Source organism: Mus musculus, chromosome 11 (assembly GCF_000001635.26).
Source record: "Mus musculus strain C57BL/6J chromosome 11, GRCm38.p6 C57BL/6J".
Lineage (NCBI taxonomy): Eukaryota > Metazoa > Chordata > Mammalia > Rodentia > Muridae > Mus > Mus musculus.
Genome location: NC_000077.6, coordinates 80229121 through 80249731, shown reverse-complemented (window position 1 = coordinate 80249731; position 20611 = coordinate 80229121). Strand labels below are relative to the sequence as shown.

The 20611-nt window shown below is 41.5% G+C and overlaps 1 protein-coding gene across 10 annotated transcripts in view; it reads right to left on the bottom strand.

Moving 5' to 3' along the window:
- Window positions 1-20611, bottom strand: part of Rhot1 (ras homolog family member T1) — a 59298-nt gene that overhangs the window by 18176 nt on the left and 20511 nt on the right. For all 10 annotated transcript variants that reach the window (XR_003949484.1, XR_879726.3, XM_006533886.4 and 7 more), the window contains 8 exons: window positions 16242-16350; window positions 15702-15803; window positions 7613-7711; window positions 7051-7159; window positions 6242-6362; window positions 3646-3730; window positions 2920-3065; window positions 1194-1294 (listed from right to left, as the gene is read on the bottom strand). Coding sequence is in view for 8 of the 10 variants with exons in the window: in XM_006533886.4 (XP_006533949.1) it covers window positions 1194-1294; window positions 2920-3065; window positions 3646-3730; window positions 6242-6362; window positions 7051-7159; window positions 7613-7711; window positions 15702-15803; window positions 16242-16350 (872 nt within the window). In the remaining 2 variants the exon portion in view is untranslated. The remainder of the gene's footprint in view (window positions 1-1193; window positions 1295-2919; window positions 3066-3645; window positions 3731-6241; window positions 6363-7050; window positions 7160-7612; window positions 7712-15701; window positions 15804-16241; window positions 16351-20611) is intronic.

The window sequence follows — 20611 nt, the reverse complement described above, 5'->3', positions numbered from 1 at the left end:
CTTTGATAAGTTTGAAAAACTGTCAAATCATGACAAGCAAAACAAATACAGACACAGAATAAGATGATCTTATCTTTGTAACCTTTGAAGTGATTTCTTTTTCTGGCCCCTGGATAGCTTTGTTCACATTTCTGACTCCTTTTAAAACATTATATTGGCATGTATTAACTCTTACAGTAACAGGTCTCCTTTCCCACATGTATAGGGTGCACTGTGATGGCCTTCACCCCCTCCACATTACCCTCTCGTTCCTTTCCCACTCCCACTGATCCCCCTTCTCCTTTCCAACAAGTCTTTCATGTTTGTTTGTTTGTATAATTTCATGTGCATTGGTGCTTTGCCTGCATGTATGTCTGTGTGAGGGTGTCAGATCCCCTGAAACTGGAGTTGCATATAGCTGTGAGCTGTCATGTGGATGCTGGGAATTGAAGCCAGGTCCTCTGAGGAGCAGAGAGTTCTCTTAACCGCGGAGCCATCTCTCCAGCCCCATTTTTGTGCCTTTTTATTGATCCATTAGTGTCACTTACAAGAGTATGAGAGGTTATTTATAGGAATAGGTATCTAATCACTTACCAGGGGCTATACCACTGAAGAAAATGTCTTCCTTCCCCAGCAACCATTAACTACCTATACAACCTCGAGTGAGATGAGGCCCTGTAAGCCCTTGAGGTAGATTGTACCAACCATGTACAGGTCCTGTATAAGTAATCATAGCTATTGTGCTGTTTTGTTTTGTTTTTTTAATTAAAAAAATGATTTGTGTTTGAGTGTGTTAGGCCCGCATATACGTGAGTGCCTGGAGCCCGTGGAGGTGAGAAGAGTATGTTGGATCTCCAGGAACAGTTACAGATGGCTGTAAGCTACTACATAGATGCTGAGAACCTAACATGGGCACTCTGAGAGAACAGCCAGAGCTCGTAACTGCTGAGCCATCTGCCCAGCCCCATTTTTTGTTTTCAGAGGGGTCTTATATAACATGGCTGGCCTCCAATTGGGTTTTTTTGCTGAGCATGACCTTGAACTGCTGCTGGCATTACAGGCATGCACCACCATTCCCAGTTCAAGGAGCACTAGGGATGAGACCCAGTGCCTCGTGCACACTAGGCAAACACTCTACCAACTGAGCTACACTCCCTTCTCCCAAAACTTGAGGTAAAAAAAAAGTTCCTAGGCATTAGCATCCATTTGCTTACCTGTAATGGCTGAAGCTTGAGACTCTTGTTCCGTCAGTATGGAATAGCCTAGATATCCCAAATACTCCAGGCAACGCTGCACATCTAAGTAGGTGGTGAGCCTAAAACCAGAAGTTACAAGGCTTATGTCCATATGAACTTTCACAGAAAAAAATTCCGATAACTAAAACAAAAGCAAGCCCCACCCACGAGATCAAATCCAGGTGCTTGTCAGGCTGCGTTACTTTCTCTGTGTCCAATGATTCTGTGTGCGTGCATGCACATAAGTGTAAAGGTGGGCGTGCACATGCGTGACAGACGACAATCTTTGGTATCCTTCCCCAGGAGCTGTGTACGTCATATTTGAGAAACTCTCTCACTAGCCTGGAATCCTTCCAAGAAAGCTAAGCTGAGGGCCAGTGAGGCTCAGGGCTGCACATGCCTGTGTCCACCTTCCCGGAGGGGACGAGACATGCGTGCCATATCTGCACTTCTTTACATGAGCTCCTAGAATAGAAACTCAGGTCCTTCTAAGCACTTTACTGACTGAGCTGCCTCTCCCCAGCTCTCCAACCATACCCTTTCCCACACTCCATTGCTATAGCAGAGCTGGTGGCTAAGTACAGGGTAATTCCTCTACTCCTTCTGCCACAGAGAGCAAGCCTGTGCAAATGAACTTCTGCACAGATGAATGCTGGTACAACCTACGACGGGGAAATACTATATATATGCTTTCCAGGCTATCATAAGGTCCAGCACACACCAACAAGGCAAAAAGTAAGCAGATATGAAATGATTTGACAGAAAAGCAAAAACTACCCCCTAAAAATACCCAAAATTGGTCCTTCTTATGTACTTGGGGTGGGAGAGTTTGGGGTGTAGCTCAGTTGATATAATCTTGAGTTTGATCCCTAGCAAAAAAACAAACAAACAACAAAAGAACAAGAACAGGCATGAAATCCCAGATCTTTAAGGGTTAAAAGTTCAAGGTCACTGTCAGCTACATAATCAGTTCCAGGCCAGCATAGTATATGTGAGACCTGGATGTAAAAAATGGAGATAGGGCTGGAGAGATGGCTTAGCTGCCAAAAGCTAGGCTCACAACAACAAGAAAACAAGAAAAGGGAGACAGTGGGGAGGGAGAAAGGAGATGGATAGAGAGGGAGAGCTGGTGGAGAAGAGGAAGAGAACAGAGGAAATGTTGAAAAAGTCAGCCTCAGGGATCTTTCCTTGGGGTGGAGCCTGTTTTCTTTAACACCACCTCTACCACCTCTCTGGAAAATGAAACTTTCCTCAGCAATGCTAAAGTAATGCTGACATCATGTAAAAACAGAGAATGTCTTCAATGTTCTTGGCACAATGCCAACCATGCTCTAAGTAAGTTTTAGACTCATCATTAAGTTTTAGAAAATTAACTAAAAATCATTTAAAACAACAAATGCAAACTCTAGTGCCCAGCAAAACACACTTCTTCCCATTAGCTGAAGGACTGTGAAATATAACAACAGTTCCAAAACTTTCTTAATCAAACAAAGAGTACACAACTAGCTTCATTTTGACGTAATGTTACTATTTCCTACGACATCACCATGAAGAAAACAGCCCTTCTTGACAAACTTAGAAAAATGTCCACAGCTTATCTGAGACACGCTGCTTAGAGGAAGATATGATGGAAAGATCTCCCACATCTGACAGGCAAGCACCATAATGTAAGACTCCAGAACAAAGAGGCGGGCTCTATACTCACGTCCACTGGGAGAGGAACCCCTGGTAGGTTATCCAGCCTCTTTCATTTGTGCAAACTGTGTTATTTACATCTGGTCCCCAAGGTATGTAAGGAAAAACTTGAAATAAATCTTTAAGTTCATCAGGCGACAAAGCACAGTCTCTGTCCTGAAAACACACAAAAGAGGTAATATAACACTCACAAGCCTGAGAGGCCCCAAACAAACCGCTCTCTCCGCCAGTAAAGCCATGCTTTGAGAAACTCATTCTAAATAAGAACTCTTGCTGGCTCTGGTAGTGCATGCCTTTAATCAGAGGCAGAGGCCAGCCTACAGAGCTAATTCCAGAACAGTCAGGGCTACACAGAGAATCCCTGTCTCAAAATAAATAGATGAAGTAAAATAAGATGAGAAACGTTTTTTCTGTTTTGTCTGATTGTTTCCTGAATCAGTGCCGGGATTAAAGGTGTATGCCACAACCACTGGTCCTAAAATAACAACTTTTATAAGAACTTTTATGTTTTATTAAGACATCGCCTCACATTATAAAAGTCTACCGGAAAACTAGACTTTTCATACAAAGAAAACAATAAAAACATTTGATTAAAAGCTTAAGGTTTGGGCGACATATCATAAACATTGGGTAGCTCAGAGGATAAAAGGAAATCATTCATAGAAAAATCCTTTGTAATATTTTAGAAAATAACATAAAAACTATGTACATTGGAAAAATGCAGGAGAAGGCTTACCAAATCATGTTTGTCAAAGGTGCTCTGGAGAAACAAATATGCATGATGATTTAATTCAGTAGTGCAATCAGGAGGTATTTTTAGCCTGTTGATGAAAAAATTTAAGAATAAATCATTAATCAAATATTAAAATTTCACTTGAGAAATGAATTTAAAAAACGGAAACAAGTATTCCTGTGCGATAACAGCATGAACAAAGATACCTTCTCCTCAGTCACACAGACAGTCTCAGGGAAAAGGCTCTGGGATGCTATGACATTCCTCAGAAGAGGTACTAGGAATGGTCAATCCAAAGACACATCAAGCTATTTTTCCTACGTATTAGGGCAGGTTGAACTAACAACTGTGCAAAGCACTCTGATGCTGAGATGGGATGTGGCTCAGCAGGGACAACACTTGTCTCTGCACACAGCCCTCAGCTTCATTCTACCTTAGGTCTATCTATCATCCAAGCACTCAGGAGTTGGAGGCAGAAGGATCAGGCAGTCAAGGGTATCTTTAGCCTATACAACATCAGGTCCTACCTCAAAAAACAGAAGAAAAATTTAAAAGGAGCCAGGAGATGACTTAGCAGCTAAAAACACTTGCTGAGCAAGCCTGTCAACCTAAGCTTGAATCCACGAAATCATTGTTTAAAAAAAAACAGTGCCAGCTAGGTAGCTGTAACTTTAGTCCTAGCATTTAGGAAGCAGAGGCAGGCAGATCTCTGAGTTTCAGGCTAGCCTGGTCTACAGAGTGAGTTCCAGGACAGCCAGGGCTACACAGAGAAATTCTGTCTCATGAAAAACTAAACAAATAAAAAGAACAAACAAGGGTTTGACAGATGGCTCAGCAGTTAAGAGCATTGGTTGCTCTTCCAGAGCACTTGGGTTCAATTTCCAGCATCCACATGGCAGCTTACAACTGTCTGTAACTCCAGTTCCAGGGGACCTGACACCCTCACACAGACATACATGAAGGCAAAACACCCAATCCCCACAAATAGTATCATATATATTCATATATCCATCCTGTAGCTGTGGAACTACTTCACACTATTGAATTCTTAGCCTATAATATATAACACAGAGAAAGAAGGAGGAAGAGGAAGAAGAAGAGGAGAAAGAGGAGGAGGAGCACCACCAGCAGCAGCAGCAGCAGCAGTAGTAGTAGCAGCACCATCACCACCACCACCACCACTACCACCACCACCACCACCACCACCACCACCACCACCACCACCACCACCACCACCACCACCGGTCAGAACTAGGGGATGAGGAAGGCCTGAGTACAGGGCTGGACAGAAAGCTAACTGGTTTCCAGGTTTTACCTCTGTCACAGATTTTTCATTTTCTGGTGGCAGATAAGTGTATAAATATTCAATGGTGTAAGTCACAGCTATGGGCTTAATATCAGTGGCAGCATTATGAGTTGAAAAACTGAGATATTCTTTAACAAATGTCAAATGTGGGTCTCTAGCGCTACAGACAAAACCAAAACTTTTATGCTTCCTACCTTAGAAGTTTTAAGATTATCTACAGACAAAACCAAAACTTTTATGCTTCCTACCTTAGAAGTTTTAAGATTATTTCTATTTATGAACTGCTTTAGAACTTTTATTTGCTTGTTCATTTGTTTTTACAAAAGGATGTTATTAAGACAAGGCTGGCCTGGAGCTATACAAACCAAATTGATCCTGGATTCTGAATCCTGTCTCAGCCTCCCATGTGCTGAGAGGCACCCAGGAGCAGTCTCTCCTGGGAGAGCATCGCTGAGCTCACATTTAAACACATAAGACTCAAACAGCATTACCAAAGGAAAATAACTACGCATATCTCAGTTCTTTAGGAAAAAAACAAAACCAAAACTTGATGCAAACTGAAAACAAGCCATGGCGTGAGAGGAAGCAATCATAAAGGCGGAAAGTGTAAGCAACATCTCCTCATCTCGTGACTCTCAAACTGATTGCCTGGAATCTTCTTTAGCTCTACCCCCAATCAAAGTTTTTAAAATCAGGGTTAGTAAAATTGGGTATAGTGGCACAAATCTGTAATCTCAACACTTGGAAAACAGAGGCAGACAGATCTCTGTGAGTTCAAGGCTGACCTGCTCCGTACAGTAAGAAACCTGCCTTAAAACAACAAAAAAATTCAACTAAGTAAATAAATAGTGTTTCTGCTATAGTAAGTACTGGCTTTCAACTGTGAGTGATTTTTCTCATGAGAGGACATTTTTACTCATCACAAATAAAAGAAGAGGACTGCTGTCACTGAAGGATCAGCTCACCATCCTGTAGTGGGGAGGACAGACAATATCCACAATAAAGAATTTTCAGGCCTGGCAGTGTTGGCACACACCATTAATCCCAGCACTCAGTTAGGCAGAGGCAGGCGGATCTCTATGAGTTCCAGGCCAGCCTGGTCTACAGAGTGAGTTCTAAGTCAGCCAGAGCTACACAATAGACAGACTCAAAAGTTCAGAGTGCCAAAGTTGAGAAACTACCTATAATTTTAAATTAGTCATGAGACACTTAAAAATATGCATCTATTAAATAAAACACTATAAAGTGAAATAACTTAGAAAGTAAACGAAATGAGAGCGCTGAGGTACATACAGGGGGAATAAATACTCAGGCGTCAGGTCCAGGTCATCGTCATAACCAAATCGTCGAAGCACAGTCCAAGTAGTCTCATGCCTCCCCCTCTGGATAAAAAGTGTATGTAAAAAGAGAAAACCTGAAATAAAGTAAATCAGTAAATACAGTTGATGCGAACACTGCAGCTGTGCCTGCCAGGGAGAAAAGCAAACGTCGGGAGCTAGGCCTGGGAGAACTGGTACACTGGATTCACAGACAGCAAAAGTCCCTGGGGTCTAAAGAGAACTCATTCCAGACTCACTTTCCATAAACACCCAGCTCAGCAAGAGCAGGCGACAGACAAAGGGACAGAGTTATACCCCAAGGAACAGGCTGAAAATGAGGATAGTGGACAAGTCTCCTGGCTTACTTCTATAATGAAAAATTCTAGGTTCTCAGTTCATGGTTTTATTACACCATGGTTCAGTAACATACTCAACAAGGAACACTAAAATTGGTAAATCTGACTCATATTTACGTCTCTCAGAGTAAGTTTGTCAAAAGATTGCTTAGAGTACTAGATGTTTGTTCCAGGTCTCTCTTCCCTCATATAGATCTCTGTAGTGCTGATCTAGCCAGTTTCCCTCCTGTACTTTACAATGATAGTAAGGTAATATGCTCTCACCAACATTAACATTTCCTGAATGTGTAAGTAATGCTATTTGATAATATTAAGGCTGAGGGGTGGGGAGTGGGCTAGAAATACCCCTGAGTGGCAGAATGCTTGCTCTGCCTGAGGAAGGGCCTGGGCTCCCAGGGGAGGAAGGGATGAAAAACACCAGCCCTACCTCTGAGCGTCAGCCCACTGTCAGCCACACCGTCACTTAAGTGCTTTCTAACCACATTCTTGACATCTTCCAGCGCTTGCGGAGCTAAAGGAGTGTTGAAACAAATTCTCTAGCAAAAACATAAAATAAAATGCATGTAAAAACAAACCAGAATGTAAATCCACAAAGAATATAAAACACTGATAATCTACAAAATCAAAGACCAACGACCAAAGAAACAAGGTAGTGCCGCCTCCATTTCCTATTATTTAAGTGAAGTGTGTTATACTCAAGAAAGAAACCGGCAGCACTCCGAGTTCTGTTCCAGAAACACAGAGATCTTTGTGTGGCCACATAATACAAACCCCAGAAAGCAAAGAGATTTAGAGTTCACCATTCTTCATACACCCACTGAGTACCATGACATCAAAATTATCAAAGCCTCCATTCCTAGGACTAAGAGGCTTTTTATATCCTGGGATTTACTAGTTGGAAGTGATAGTTTTACAGATAGGAGAACAGGCTGCTCAGCAGCTGTTGGTGATGAAACTGAGAATTCTTAGTCTGAAGCCGACGCAGCTACCTGGAAGAAGTTGAGCTCAGCATCATTCAGAGTGCCGTCGTTATCCTGATCAGATATTTTAAATATACGAGTGAGGGCCTTTATACAAGCCGGTTTCATCTATACAAGGAGAAATGAAACAAAAGAAGTTTTTAAAATACAATTTTTACAAACAACACTAAGAAAACTTCTGATAGTTTTTACCTTACACCAAAAACTGGTAACAAGAAAAAATGAACTAAAGCAAAGCCATGTACATTTTGTTTAGTACGGAGTCTGAACATGGAGGTGGCTACTGGAAGCATTCTATGACTATGCCAGCTTCTCAATCCCTTTCAACTTCTGCTCTCATCTTGTGTGCGAGCCATGGTGCTTGCGTGGAAGTCAGGACAACTCTGCTTGTCAGGCCTCACTCTTTACCTTCTTTAAGACAGGTAGGAGCCTGCTTACGGGGATTCTCCTGCCTTTTCCATCCTGACAGAGGAGCAGGAGGATTAGAGGCAGGCTTCATGTGAGTCCTGAGGCTATGAACTCAGACCCTCACTTTACCCCAGCAGCCTTGCCTGACTTTATATTGAGCCAGGGTCTTGCTTATTTGCCCAAGCTTTGCCTCCCAAGTAAATGGGATTGCACACCTGCCCCAGCAGGGCCAGCAAGGCCCATGACTTTTATTGTAACCCCCCTCTTTCTCTCTCTCTCTCTCTCTCTCTCTCTCTCTCTCTCTCTCTCTCTCTCTCTCATATGTGCTGGACATCAAACCCAGGGCTTCCTTCTAAGTAAGCACTGAGTCATAATCTCAGCTCAAGGAACTCAATACTTTATTTATTCTATGCATATGTTAAAGAGCAGTATAAATGAAATTATTCACACATAAGTTACAAAAAAATCACTGGTTAGTAAGTATATGACTTTTACTAACTTGCTACTATAAGATTATTTACATTTTGAAAGTGAATCTTGTCTTTTGAGGTTTGCAAAACATATAAGTAATAGTGACAGAATTTTATTTTGGCAACCTTCTTAATTATGGTAGGCTATATAAAGGACTGACTATCTGGCTACCTAGGAATAAGGTTCCCGGGGCTCGTGAGACAGCTCAGTCAGTACTTTCAGCAGAAGCATGAGGACCTGGGTTCAAATCCACAGAAGTCACATAAAAGCCTTGCACAATGACTCATGCATGAGGACATAGTGCTAGAGACAAGCAGATCCCTAGGCATGCTGGCCAACCAGTCTAGATGAAACAGCAAACTGTTTACTGAGAGAGCCTGTCTCAATAAGTATGATGGAAAAGCAATTGAGGAAAGACATGCTGACGTTAATCTCTGGTCACACAAACACACACACCCCCCACAAAGATCCACAGGCTTCTACTAGGTATCATTGCCAATAATACTTGAAAGAAAGAAAGAAAGAAAGAAAGAAAGAAAGAAAGAAAGAAAGAAAGAAAGAAAGAAAGAAAGAAAGAAAGAAAGAAAGAAGAAAGAGAGGGGAGGGAGGGAGGGAGGGAGGGAGGGAGGGAGGGAGGGAGGGAGGGAGGGAGGAAGGAAGACAGACAAGACTTCTGGTAGCATGCCTGAAGCTATGGGTTCAATCACCAACACTGTACAGGGGAAAAAATAACACAAAGATATTTATTTATTCATTTATTTAGAGACAGGATTCTTCTATGTCTCCCTGGCTGTCCTAGAATCTGCTATGTAGACCAGGCTGGCTTTGAACTCATGGAGATCCAACTGCTTCTGCCTTCCAAGAGCTGGGATTAAAGGAGTGTACCATCACACATGGCAGAAAGATTTTTGAGGTTTATTTAATCTTGAAGGTAAACTCATTCATATCATTCCCCACCCCTCGCTCAGTAAGTGTGTATCATATTCAATGCAAACTGCAATAATCTCTTTAAGGTCATTTTCTGTATAGTACTGTCATAAAGACTGCTAATTGTGTTTTACCTTTGGTTTCTGGAGGTTGAATCAGAGAAAATCAGATGACATGGTGAAAAACATATTCATTAATTTATAATGTCATTCCTATGACCACCCAGAACAAAATGGTAACTACAGTTGTGAACATAATACCAAACTAAATGGCAGAGTTTTGGGCTTGCAAAATATCTCAGCAGTAGGGTGCTGCCCATAAGCCTAATGAATGGAGTTAGACCATTAGGACTGACAAGGTAAAAGAGAACCAACTCCCAAAAGTTATCCTCTAACTTCCACACTCACCCACATACAGACGAGACACACACACACTTGTGTGCATACAAACAAATAAATGGGGGGGATTATTTTTAAAATAATGGGTTTTTTTTTTATTGTTTTTACTTGTATATTTGTCTGTGTGCAGGCATATGCATGTGAGTGTGGGTGCTGGATCCCCTGGCGCAGAGTTACAGGCAGCTGTGAGACACTACAGAGGGACCTGGGAACTGAGCTCTGGTCCTATACAGGAGTAATACGTGCTCTTAACCTCTCAGCTACCTCTCCAGCCCCCAAAAGAAAAATTCTTAAGAAAAAAATAGATTAAAAATGTCTTTAAAAGGAAATACCTTTCTTAACTTTTGCTTTGTTTAGTTTTAAATGATCTCTCTGGGAGAGCTACTTGATACATTCAGATAGTTTTAACAAGATTAGAAAAAAATGAGAAAAATAAGTCAACTAGAGAGTACTGGCTAAAGCTTCTTTTGTGAGGCTATCAAGTGGACTATAAAGATTACATTGTTATATTCTGCTGTCCTGTTGGGAAAGCATGAGGTCCTGAGTTCAATCCCCAGCACCCATGTAAAAGCTGGCCACTGGAACCGGAGCCTGTAATTCCAGTGCTGGGAAGACAGAGACAGGAGATCCTTGGCTAGCCAGTGCAGACAATTGGCAAACTTCAGGTTTAGTGAGACTCTGTTTCAAAAACTAAGGTAGAACACAATTGAGAAAACACCCAGTGTCCACTCCCGCCTCCAGATACATATGTGCATACATATATACACACACTTACACTAAGAAAGACAGACAGACAGACAGACACACACACACACACACACGCAGAGTCATTTAATAATCTAAATATTTCCTAAACTAGCAGCAGCTAGAATGATATACAAAACAGAGTTTCCAGCCATGGCTACTAAGACTTTGCCCCACCCTCAAGGAAAAAAAACCCTATTAAGACAACACCTTTAGAGCACTTTAGTTCCTGAACCATTTTAGACTTTGATAGAAAAAGACATCATTGCTTATATTTTATCAGATTACTATTACTGTTTTTGTTTTATTTGTTTGGTTTTTGTTGTTTGTTTTTCAAGACAGGGTTTCTCTGCATTTCCCTGGCTGACCTAGGACTTCCTCTGTAGACCACCGCACAGAGATCTACCTGCCTCTGGCTCCAGAGTACTGGGATTAAAGTCATGAGCATGGCACTATTATTACATTTTTTAAGGCTAGGTCTCAAAACTCAAGGTCATAACATCCTTCCTATATCTTATTTAAAAACTCTAACGTAAGCTTAGACTTAAAGCTTGTACATATATAAACAATATATAGTCTAAAAGTGGAAGTTTTTGTAAGTTATCTTATTAACTATTAGATACACCTGAGAACCGAGTAGCAGATGGTGTCCTGGGGACAGGCGGGGATCAGCAGATTAGCAGAACTATTAATAGGCCTGGGAGCAGAGCAGCAGTGAAAGAGCTCAGAAGATGCTAAGAGGGGACACAATGTATCACTGGGGTAAAGACCGCAGAGGCAAGTTCCCAGAACTGACTTCCTTGACTATAAAGTATAGCACCTAGCTTGGCAGAACAAAAATGCATTTCTAACCAGCTAACCTTGGTGAGACAGGTTTGAAAAACTAAAGGAATTATAAACCAGGAATAATGTTCCCTCTTAAAAAGTTTTTTTTTAATTTTTGCTTTTTGGTTTTTTTTTTACCTATCTATACTGCCAAATACTGATACATATCTACAAGATGTATGTTTTTGGTTTGCTTCGGGTTTTTTTTTTTTTTTTTTGAGATGGGGCCTGTCTATGTAGTCTTGTCTATCCTAGAACTCGCTCTGTAGACCAGGCTGGCCTCAAAGTTAGATCCTTCTGTCTCTGCCTCTTTAGTCCTGGGATTTAAAATATGTGCCTCCATACCTGGCTGGCTGTGCAGTATGTTGTGGTTTATTATTATTATTATTATTATCTTTATTTCCTTATTGATGGAGGGGGGCATGACTGTCCACATGCATGGAGGTCAGAGGACAAGCCTTAAAAGTTGCTTCTCTCCTTCCAGCATGCAGGTCCCAGCGATTGAACTCAGCCTAGGAGGCTTAGTGGCAAAGGTCCTTACACAATGAGACATCTCTCCAGCCACACAACCATGATTTTAACTAAAATCCAAACCCTTGGAAGGCATCTCTAGAGATGTATTCGACTCCAGCCTTGGCATCTGCCCTGTTAGGATGTGACTACACTGTAGATTCATCAGTTCTACTTAGAGGTCTAGGAGGAAATAAACTACAGTGGCAGATAAGACTGTAAAACTTGGAAATTTCCTTGGAATTGCATCAAAGCTTGAAAAACGATGTTGCAACTACAGCTTTGCTACTGAAACCTCCCTGCTGCTTATCTAGTGCTGGAATGGGGTGTAGCATTTGGGAACTGTCACAGCACCTGTCTGTGCAGTAAGTGGTGCACTAGGCAGCAGCTGGGCTGGACAGCACTAAACAGCACTGCTCAAACTGCCCACGGCAGACACAGACATAAACAAACAAGGATGGCTGATACGCAATCTGAACATAATATTGTTTTTATATATCACAAAATACAATTGCTTTGATTTTTTTCAAAAATTAAAAACATAAAAAATATATTTATAGTTCAAAGGTTGTACAAAATTAAGAATAGGCCAAGTTTGGCTAATGGGTCTCAATTTGCTAACTACTCAATAACATTTTAAACTGAAGTTTTTATTAATTTATTTGTGTGTAGATGTGTCTGTCTGTCTACAGGCCACGTATGTGTGGGTGCATGAAAAGGCCAAACGATGTGGGAACTAGGTCCCAAACTCAGGGCTTCTGGAAGGCAGGGAAGTACTCTCCAAAATTTTATTTCTTTTTATTTATTTTTAAAAGATTTATTCATTTATTTTATGTATATGAGTACACACTATAGCTGAACAAATAGTTGTGAGCCTTCATCTGGTTGTTGGGAATTGAATTTAGGACTCCTACTCCCTCCGGTCAGCCCCATTTGCTCAGGCCCAAAGATTTATTTATTATAAATAAGTACACTGTAGCTGTCTTTAGATGCATCAGAAGATGTCATCAGATCTCATTACAGATGGTTGTGAGCTACCATGTGGTTGCTGGGATTTGAACTCAGGACCTTTGGAAGAGCAGTCAGTGCTCTTACCTGCTGAGCTATCTCACCAGCCCCAAAATTGTATTTCTTACAAATAACACTTCAGTGGAGGCTGGGAGGGGAGGGGAGGGGAATGAAATCTAGAGTGTAAAAAGTGAATTACAAATAAAATTAAATTAAAAAAAATAATAAAAAACAACACCTCAGGCTGGGTATTTGGTGCACATCTTTAATACCAGCACTTGTGACTTGAGGCCAGTCTGGACTACACATTGGTGTTCTAGGACAGCCAGAGCTACATGTCTCAAAAAACAAAGAAGCAAACCCCTGAGGGTTGGAGAGTTAGCTAAGCAGTTAAGAGCATGTGTTGTTTTGCAGAGGACCCAGGTTTAATTCCTAGCACCCACATGGTGGCTCACAATTATCTGTCACACGCCAGAGTAATAAGAAAGGAAGGAGCCTCAACTGAGGTCTCCTTAAGATCCAGGTACAAGGAATTTTAATTACTGATCAGTGAGGAAAGGCCCAGCCCACTGTGGGTACTACCATCCCCTGGCTGGGGATCTAGGTTCTGTAAGAAAGCAGGCTGAACTAGCCATGTAAAGCAAGCCAGTAAGTAGCACCCCTCCATGGCCTCTGCATCAGCTCCTGCCTCCAGGTTCCTGGCCTGTGTAAGTTCCAATCCTGACTTCCTTTGGTGATGAACAGCAATGTGGGTGTGTAAGCTGAATAAACCTTTTCCTCCCCAACTTGCTTTTCTGTTATGGTGTTTTGTTACCGTAACAGAAACCCAAAGTAAATCTAAAAATTAAAAAACAAACCAAACAAAGCAAAAGACTCAGGCTCAGCCTAGGTGGTGGTGGCATAAGCCTTTAATCCCAGCACTCCGGAGACAAAGGCAAGTGAACTGTAAATTTGAGGCCAGCCTGTTTCTACTAAGAGAGTTCTAGGACAGCCAGGGATGTCTAGAGACAGAAACTCTGTCTCAAATGAACCAAAAAGAAACACACTTGCATGTGACCAATCTATCATTACAGCCAGCAGCCCATCCATAATAGTCAAAGGGAATAACCGACCTCAGCAGACATCAAAAGATAAAAAAAATGAGTGGTTACTTTCATATGATGAAATTTTATTTAACTAGAAGAAATTAAATACCAATATACACTACAGCATGGGTGAACTTTGAACACATAGAGCTGGTGAAAGAAAAAAATAAAAGCTAACATTGATGATTCCACTGACAGGAAATGTCAAGGACAAAATATACCAGCAGCTACCAGGAGCAAGGAGGTGGGGGTGGGGTTTGCTAGTGGCTACAGGGTTTCTTGGGGGATGAACGGCACTGAAGTTAAGAGTTGCATAATCTTCTGAATATATACATACACACACATACATACATACATACACACACACACACATATATATGGGTAGGGAGAAAGGAAGCCAATATGAGGTAAGAGTAAAATTCCTTGAAGAAACTAAAAAACACATTTTCCTTTGTAGACAGTACATATCTATGGAGACAAGATCTCCATAGATTATATATACATACATATATATGTGTGTGTGTGTGTGTGTGTGTGTGTGTGTGTGTGTGTGTGTATAATATATATATGTAAGTTTATACACACACACACATATTCACTTAATTGTATGTCTGAAAGAGGTAAACTTTGTGCTATATATCTTTAAAAAGTCAGTTTTAAGTTTATAGCAACATTTTATTAAATTCTGTGTATTTCTCAATAGAATTAAACTCCTTAGCTATGAAAGAATATATTCAACTTGCATCACATGTATCCACAACAGAAAACTACAAGAGGTCCGAGAATGTACCACACTGGTTACTATGCACAAGGCCCTGAGATCAATTACTGACAGAATACAAAACAAATCTGCTACCCAAGCTTTTGTTTAGATTCATAGATTTTCAGGCTGGTAAGATGGATTCTTGAGTAAAGAAACTTGATATCAAGCCTGCCAACGAGGGTGGGACCTAAACATTGGAAAGAGAGAACTGGCTCTCACAAGCTGTCCTCTGACCACCGCCCCTCCCACCCCCCACCCCCACCCCTGACAGGCAAGGCATGGCACACACCCACCTCACAAGATGAATAAATGGACAATCAAAAAAGTTCATAGGTTTTATAGAAGTAAAGTAAGTGTCATGGTTTAAATATGCTTGGCCCAGGGAGTGGCGCTATTAGGAGGTGTGGCCTAGTTGGGGTAGGTGTGTCACTGTGGGCTAGGGTTTTAAAACCTTCATCCTAGCTGCCTGGAAGTCAGCTTCATACTAGCAGCCTTCAGATGAAGATGTAAAACTCTTAGCTCCTCCTGCACCATGCCTGCCTAGACACTGCCATGCTTTTGCCTTGATGGTACTGGACTGAACCTCTCTGACCCTGTAAGCCAGCCCCAATGAAATGTCGTCCTTTCTAAGAGTCACCTTGGTCATGGTGTCTGCTCACAGCAGTAAGCCCTGACTAAGAAAGCAAATAAACTATAACAAGTCTGCACTGTGCTCTCAGGGCTGCAGGGTCTGTGTACCAGAGGTGCCACCAGAACCAACACATACACAGGAAGCTTTATGAAGACACAATGTCAGTGTCACACTGAGCTGGAACAAACAATTTAGCAACTTAATAAGTGACACAACCAAACTTCAATAAATTCATCTTAATAAAATGCTAAAATAAGCATTACTAAAACCAACTACCATACTGGAATTCCTGTATAATTCAGGCCCACAGAACACAGCCTGGGGTTACCTCTTTCTCCTCTGGGCAGTATAGAGGCCCTGTAGGATGAAGAACAGCTTTCTGTGCATAATAAAACAGCTCTGAGATATTCTTTAGGTTTTTTGCTGAACACTAAAAAAAACAAATAAATAAAATTAATTAGTTTTATATTCTGAAATCAATTATGATAGCCAAAAACAATTTTAAAAATGTTAGCATATGATATTCCTCTTTTGGAACCTTTTCCACTCTCAGGAGTTTTCCTTGGTTTTGTTTGGTTTGTTAATTTGGTTTTTTGTTTCTTTTTTTTTGTTTGTTTTTTGGCTACTCTCGGCTTTAGTGGGGTGGGGGTAGGGAGGAAGAAAACCAATATAAGATAAGAGCAAGATTCCTTGAAGAAACTGAAAAACACATTTTCCTTTGTGGACAGTACCAAGATCTCCATAGAGCTTAAGAGGAAAACTGTCAAGTTCTCTGTTTTATTCCATCCCCCATAATCTCCCACCCGTTCCAAGTCTCCAATGACAGAGCATTCACCAACACATTTCCAAGCTAAAGCATGAGACATACCTCCACACAGGTCTCTATCTCTGTATACTGGTTCATAATTGGAAGGATGGTCTCCATACTACTATATTCCACCAGATCAGATTTGTTCCCAACCAATATCAAAGGCAGCCTGAAACAAATAGGACATCAATGCAATAAAGAAAACAGAAGATGTTGTATTTGTATTTTAACTTAGGTCATTATCCGTTCTAGTTAAATTCCCATCGTAACTTGGTCAAGCCAAGGTCCCCAGATAGTAGGTTCAGTCAGTCAGTCATCTTAGATTTATAGAGAATCTGTTTCACGCCACACACTCTTCTAAGTACTAAAGACCTTAAGAAAAAGGTTCCTCAAGGGTTGGAGAGGTGGCTCAGTGGTTAGGAGCACTAGCCACTCTTCCAGAGTATCTGAGCTCAACTCCCAGAGCCCACATAGCAGCTCAAACTGTCTGTAACTCTAGTTCTAGAGCATCCAACACCCTCCCACAGACAAACACCAATGTATATAAATTTTAAGAAGGGTGCGGGGAGGGGGAAGAGATGGGTAAGAACACTAGCTACACTTCCAGAGGACCCGGGTTCAATTCCCAACACCCACATGGTAGTTCAAACTGACTGTAACTCCAGTTCTAGGGGAATCTGACTCTCACATAGACATACATGCAGACAAAATACCAATGGACACTTATGAATAAATAAGTCATTAAAAAAATTTAAAGCCAGGTGGTGGTGGCACACACCTTTAATCCCAGCACTTGGAAGGCAGAGGGAGGTGGATCTCTAAATTTCTCTGGTCTACAGAGCAAGTTACAGGACAGCCAGAGCTACACAGAGAAGCCTTGTCTCAAAAAACCAACTAAATAAACAAAAAACACCTCTCTCATTCTAAGAATGAAAACTGAACTGAGCAGGGAGGTACCAACAGAATGAACGGGAGGGAGATGATCATAAGACTTCTCTTCAGTGGGTGGCATCTGAGCTGAGCATTGAGGGACGACATGGAGCCTGCCATATGGAAAGCAGACAACTAGCTGGGAAGAGGGAGCGTTACCATCCTGGTGGGCTCAGAGATCAGGAAAGGTCTGCCAGATGGATGGACACGGAGGAGGCAGGGAGGAGCTAGATTGAGGATGCAAGGCCAGACACACCAGGACTTCTAAGCTGTGGTAAGGAATGTAGGTTTTATCATTAGTATAAATAGAAGCTAATGAAGAGGTTATAAGTAGGGGCAGGATCTGATCTAGTGAATGCTTTTTTTTTTTTGGCTTTTTTGAGACAGGGTTTCTCTGTGTGGTGCTGGCTGTCCTGGAACTCACTCTGTAGACCAGGCTGGCCTCGAACTCAGAAATCCACCTGCCTCTGCCTCCCGAGTGCTGGGATTAAAGGCGTGTGCCACCACTGCCTGGAGCTTTTATTTTTTATTATTACTATTTTTAATGCATCTGATATGACTGAACTCAATATTGAAGTGTTTTGTTTTAGTTTCTTACATGTATGAGTGCTTTCTGTGCCTGCACACATGTATGCGCACCATGTGCACACCTGGCACTCACAGACATCAGGAGGTACTGGATCCCAAGAACTAGAATTACAGAGAGCTGTTAGCCATCATGTGGGTGCTCAAAATCAAGCCTGGATCTTCTGGGAGAACAGCCGTTACTCTTACTGCTTAGCTATCATCCTAGCACTAATTAATACATATAAATGTGATCTGCTATATTTCAGAGATATATAGTGAAGTATTTACAATTTGGTGTGATGTCTATTTCCTTTAAAATAGTCCCGATGGGATAAATGAACAAGATTGGTCCTGAGTTAACTGTTGAAACTGGGTGACAGATTCATTACACTATTTTCTATTTGTTTTATGTGTGAATTTTGTCATTAAAAAAAAAAAAAAAAGCCTCAGAGCATACTCGGGAAGTAGAGGTAGGTGGATCTCTGTGAGTTCAAGGCCTACCTGGTCTACAGAAAAAGTCGACGGACAGCCAAGACTACACAGAGAAACCCCGTCAAAAACAAAACAAAACAAAGAAAAAAAAAAAAAAAAACAGAAAAAGCCTTGGCCAATAACTCTCACAAATATGGTGAATGTTCCCAAGACTACCAGACTCACAAAATGACACACTACAAGAAGGTCAAAGAATCTTTGCATGCCCAGGGAAAGGGACATTATAACAGGAAGTGGACTGGCTATAGTGGGCAGACTAAGCTTATTTTCTACACAGACACAAAAAGGGTACTGTTACAAAGTCAGGCTTGAGCCTGACTGCAGATTTAAGAGGATGTGGGAGGCAATAAGAAGAGAAAGAGCGAAAAGATCCAGTTCTAAGATAGTTTTAGGGTGTGTGTGTGTGTGTGTGTGTTCAGAGGACAACAGTTAAGAGTCAGTTCTTTCTACCATGTGGATTCTAGGGATCAGTATGCCATCAGAATTACTGGCAAATGCCTTTAGCCATAGGACCATCTCATTGACCTAGAAAGCTTTTTAAAAATATGGTGGCTGGGGGCTTGGGGGGCTCCAGCAATGGCTCAATGGTTAAAAGCACTTGTTCTTGCAGAGGCTCTGGTTTACTTCCTAGCATCTACTTGGTGGCTCACAACTGTCTCTGCCTCCAGTTCTAGGGGATCTGACAGTCTCTTCTGACCTGTGTGGGCTCTGCACATGCACACGCGGAGTAGACAGACAGTGAGCAGAACACATTCTCTGACAGAGAGCAGACAGAACACTTAAAGATCTTGTTTTAAGTAAGTGAAATCTGAGAGGCCTATGGGAACTCTAAATGGGTTATCAAAGACATCAGAGTAGCGGAGACTGTTACATGTGAGTCCTAAAGGACAGCTTGGAACAAAACAAATCATTTTACTAGGCTCCAAACTCCCAAAACAAACTCCTGAAGCACTTACTTTAGCACCCTTATCCTCAGTGTGATTTTTTTAATGCTCATATTGTCCAAGACCGGACTCCTAACAAGATTAGGAAGAATTAGTAAACCCCGTAGTTTATTAAAAAAAAAAAAAAAAGTCAGCCGGGCGTGGTGGCGCACGCCTTTAATCCCAGCACTCGGGAGGCAGAGGCAGGTGGATCTCTGAGTTCGAGGCCAGCCTGGTCTACAAAGTGATTTCCAGGACAGCCAGCGCTATACAGAGAAACCCTGTCTCGAAAAACCAAAAAAAAAAAAAAAAAAAAAAAAAAAAAAAAAAAAAAAAAAGTCTAAATTTATCAATTCTAAAGTCCCAGGCTAAAATGGAAGCATCTATTGTTTCTGAAACTCTCTGGCTATGTGACACTGATATAATGATATAAAAGAGTCCTAAGGAACAATAGGTATGTACCAAAAATAATCTACAGATGAGGCTCGGGAAAGAAGTTACTGGAAAATATAAGGTCTGCCCTGGCTTGGCAGTGCACACATATAATGCAGCAATGGAGGCTGAGGCAGGAGGAGGAGGTAGGAGCAGGAAGATCACAAGTCTGAGAACAGCCTGGGAAATATAATGAGATTGTGTGTCTCTAAAATTAAATTAAATTAAATTAAATTAAATAAATAAAATATAAACAAGGTCCACAAAGTAGCCATAGTAGTTTAGGGACAGCAAAGCCAAAGTTCTAAAGCCAGTGGCATAAACGGGTTCTTCATAGATACTGGCCAACATATGCAGTCTTCCCCAGAGCGGCCCTCTACAAACAGCCCCTGGGGGAAGCACCAAGAGCATGTGGACACAGCGGCTCCACTGTAAGGCTCCACTGTCCAAGACAGTGATGATGGCCTTGTTTGTTTTCTGAGACAGGTCTTTCTAACTCATTCTAGTTATCCTGAACTCTCCACCAGGCTGGCTGCTGAGACTCGGGGCATTGCCAATATGCCCTCAAATGAGCTTTAGTGCTATTGCCATAACCGCCTGCCACAGGCAGCTACTGAGCTCCTGAATGTGGGTAAGTAGATCAGAGGAACATAGACTTTTGTTATTTAATTTTTAATTAATTTAAATCACCACAAATGACAAGAGGCTATAGTACTGAAGAGCTGAGTCATTCTCTTCTTTTCACTTTATCGCCACAAAGTTTAAGAAACAATGAAGAGTCATCACAGAGCTTTGAGGCCATGTTAGTTTCCCTTCCACAAAGAAGTCAGACAGGGGCATCAGATATCCAAAGAATAAAGATAGCAACCACATGGTGGCTCACAACCATCAGTAATGAGATCTGATGCCCTCTTCTGGTGTGTCTAAAGACAGCTACAGTGTACTTACATATAATAAATAAATCTTAAAAATCAAACAAACATGATTTTCCTAATATTTAAAAAGATCTAAATGGGGGCTGGACAGATGGCTCAGTGGTTAAGAGTACCTGCTGCTCTCCCAGAGGAGCTGCCTTTGGTTCCCAGC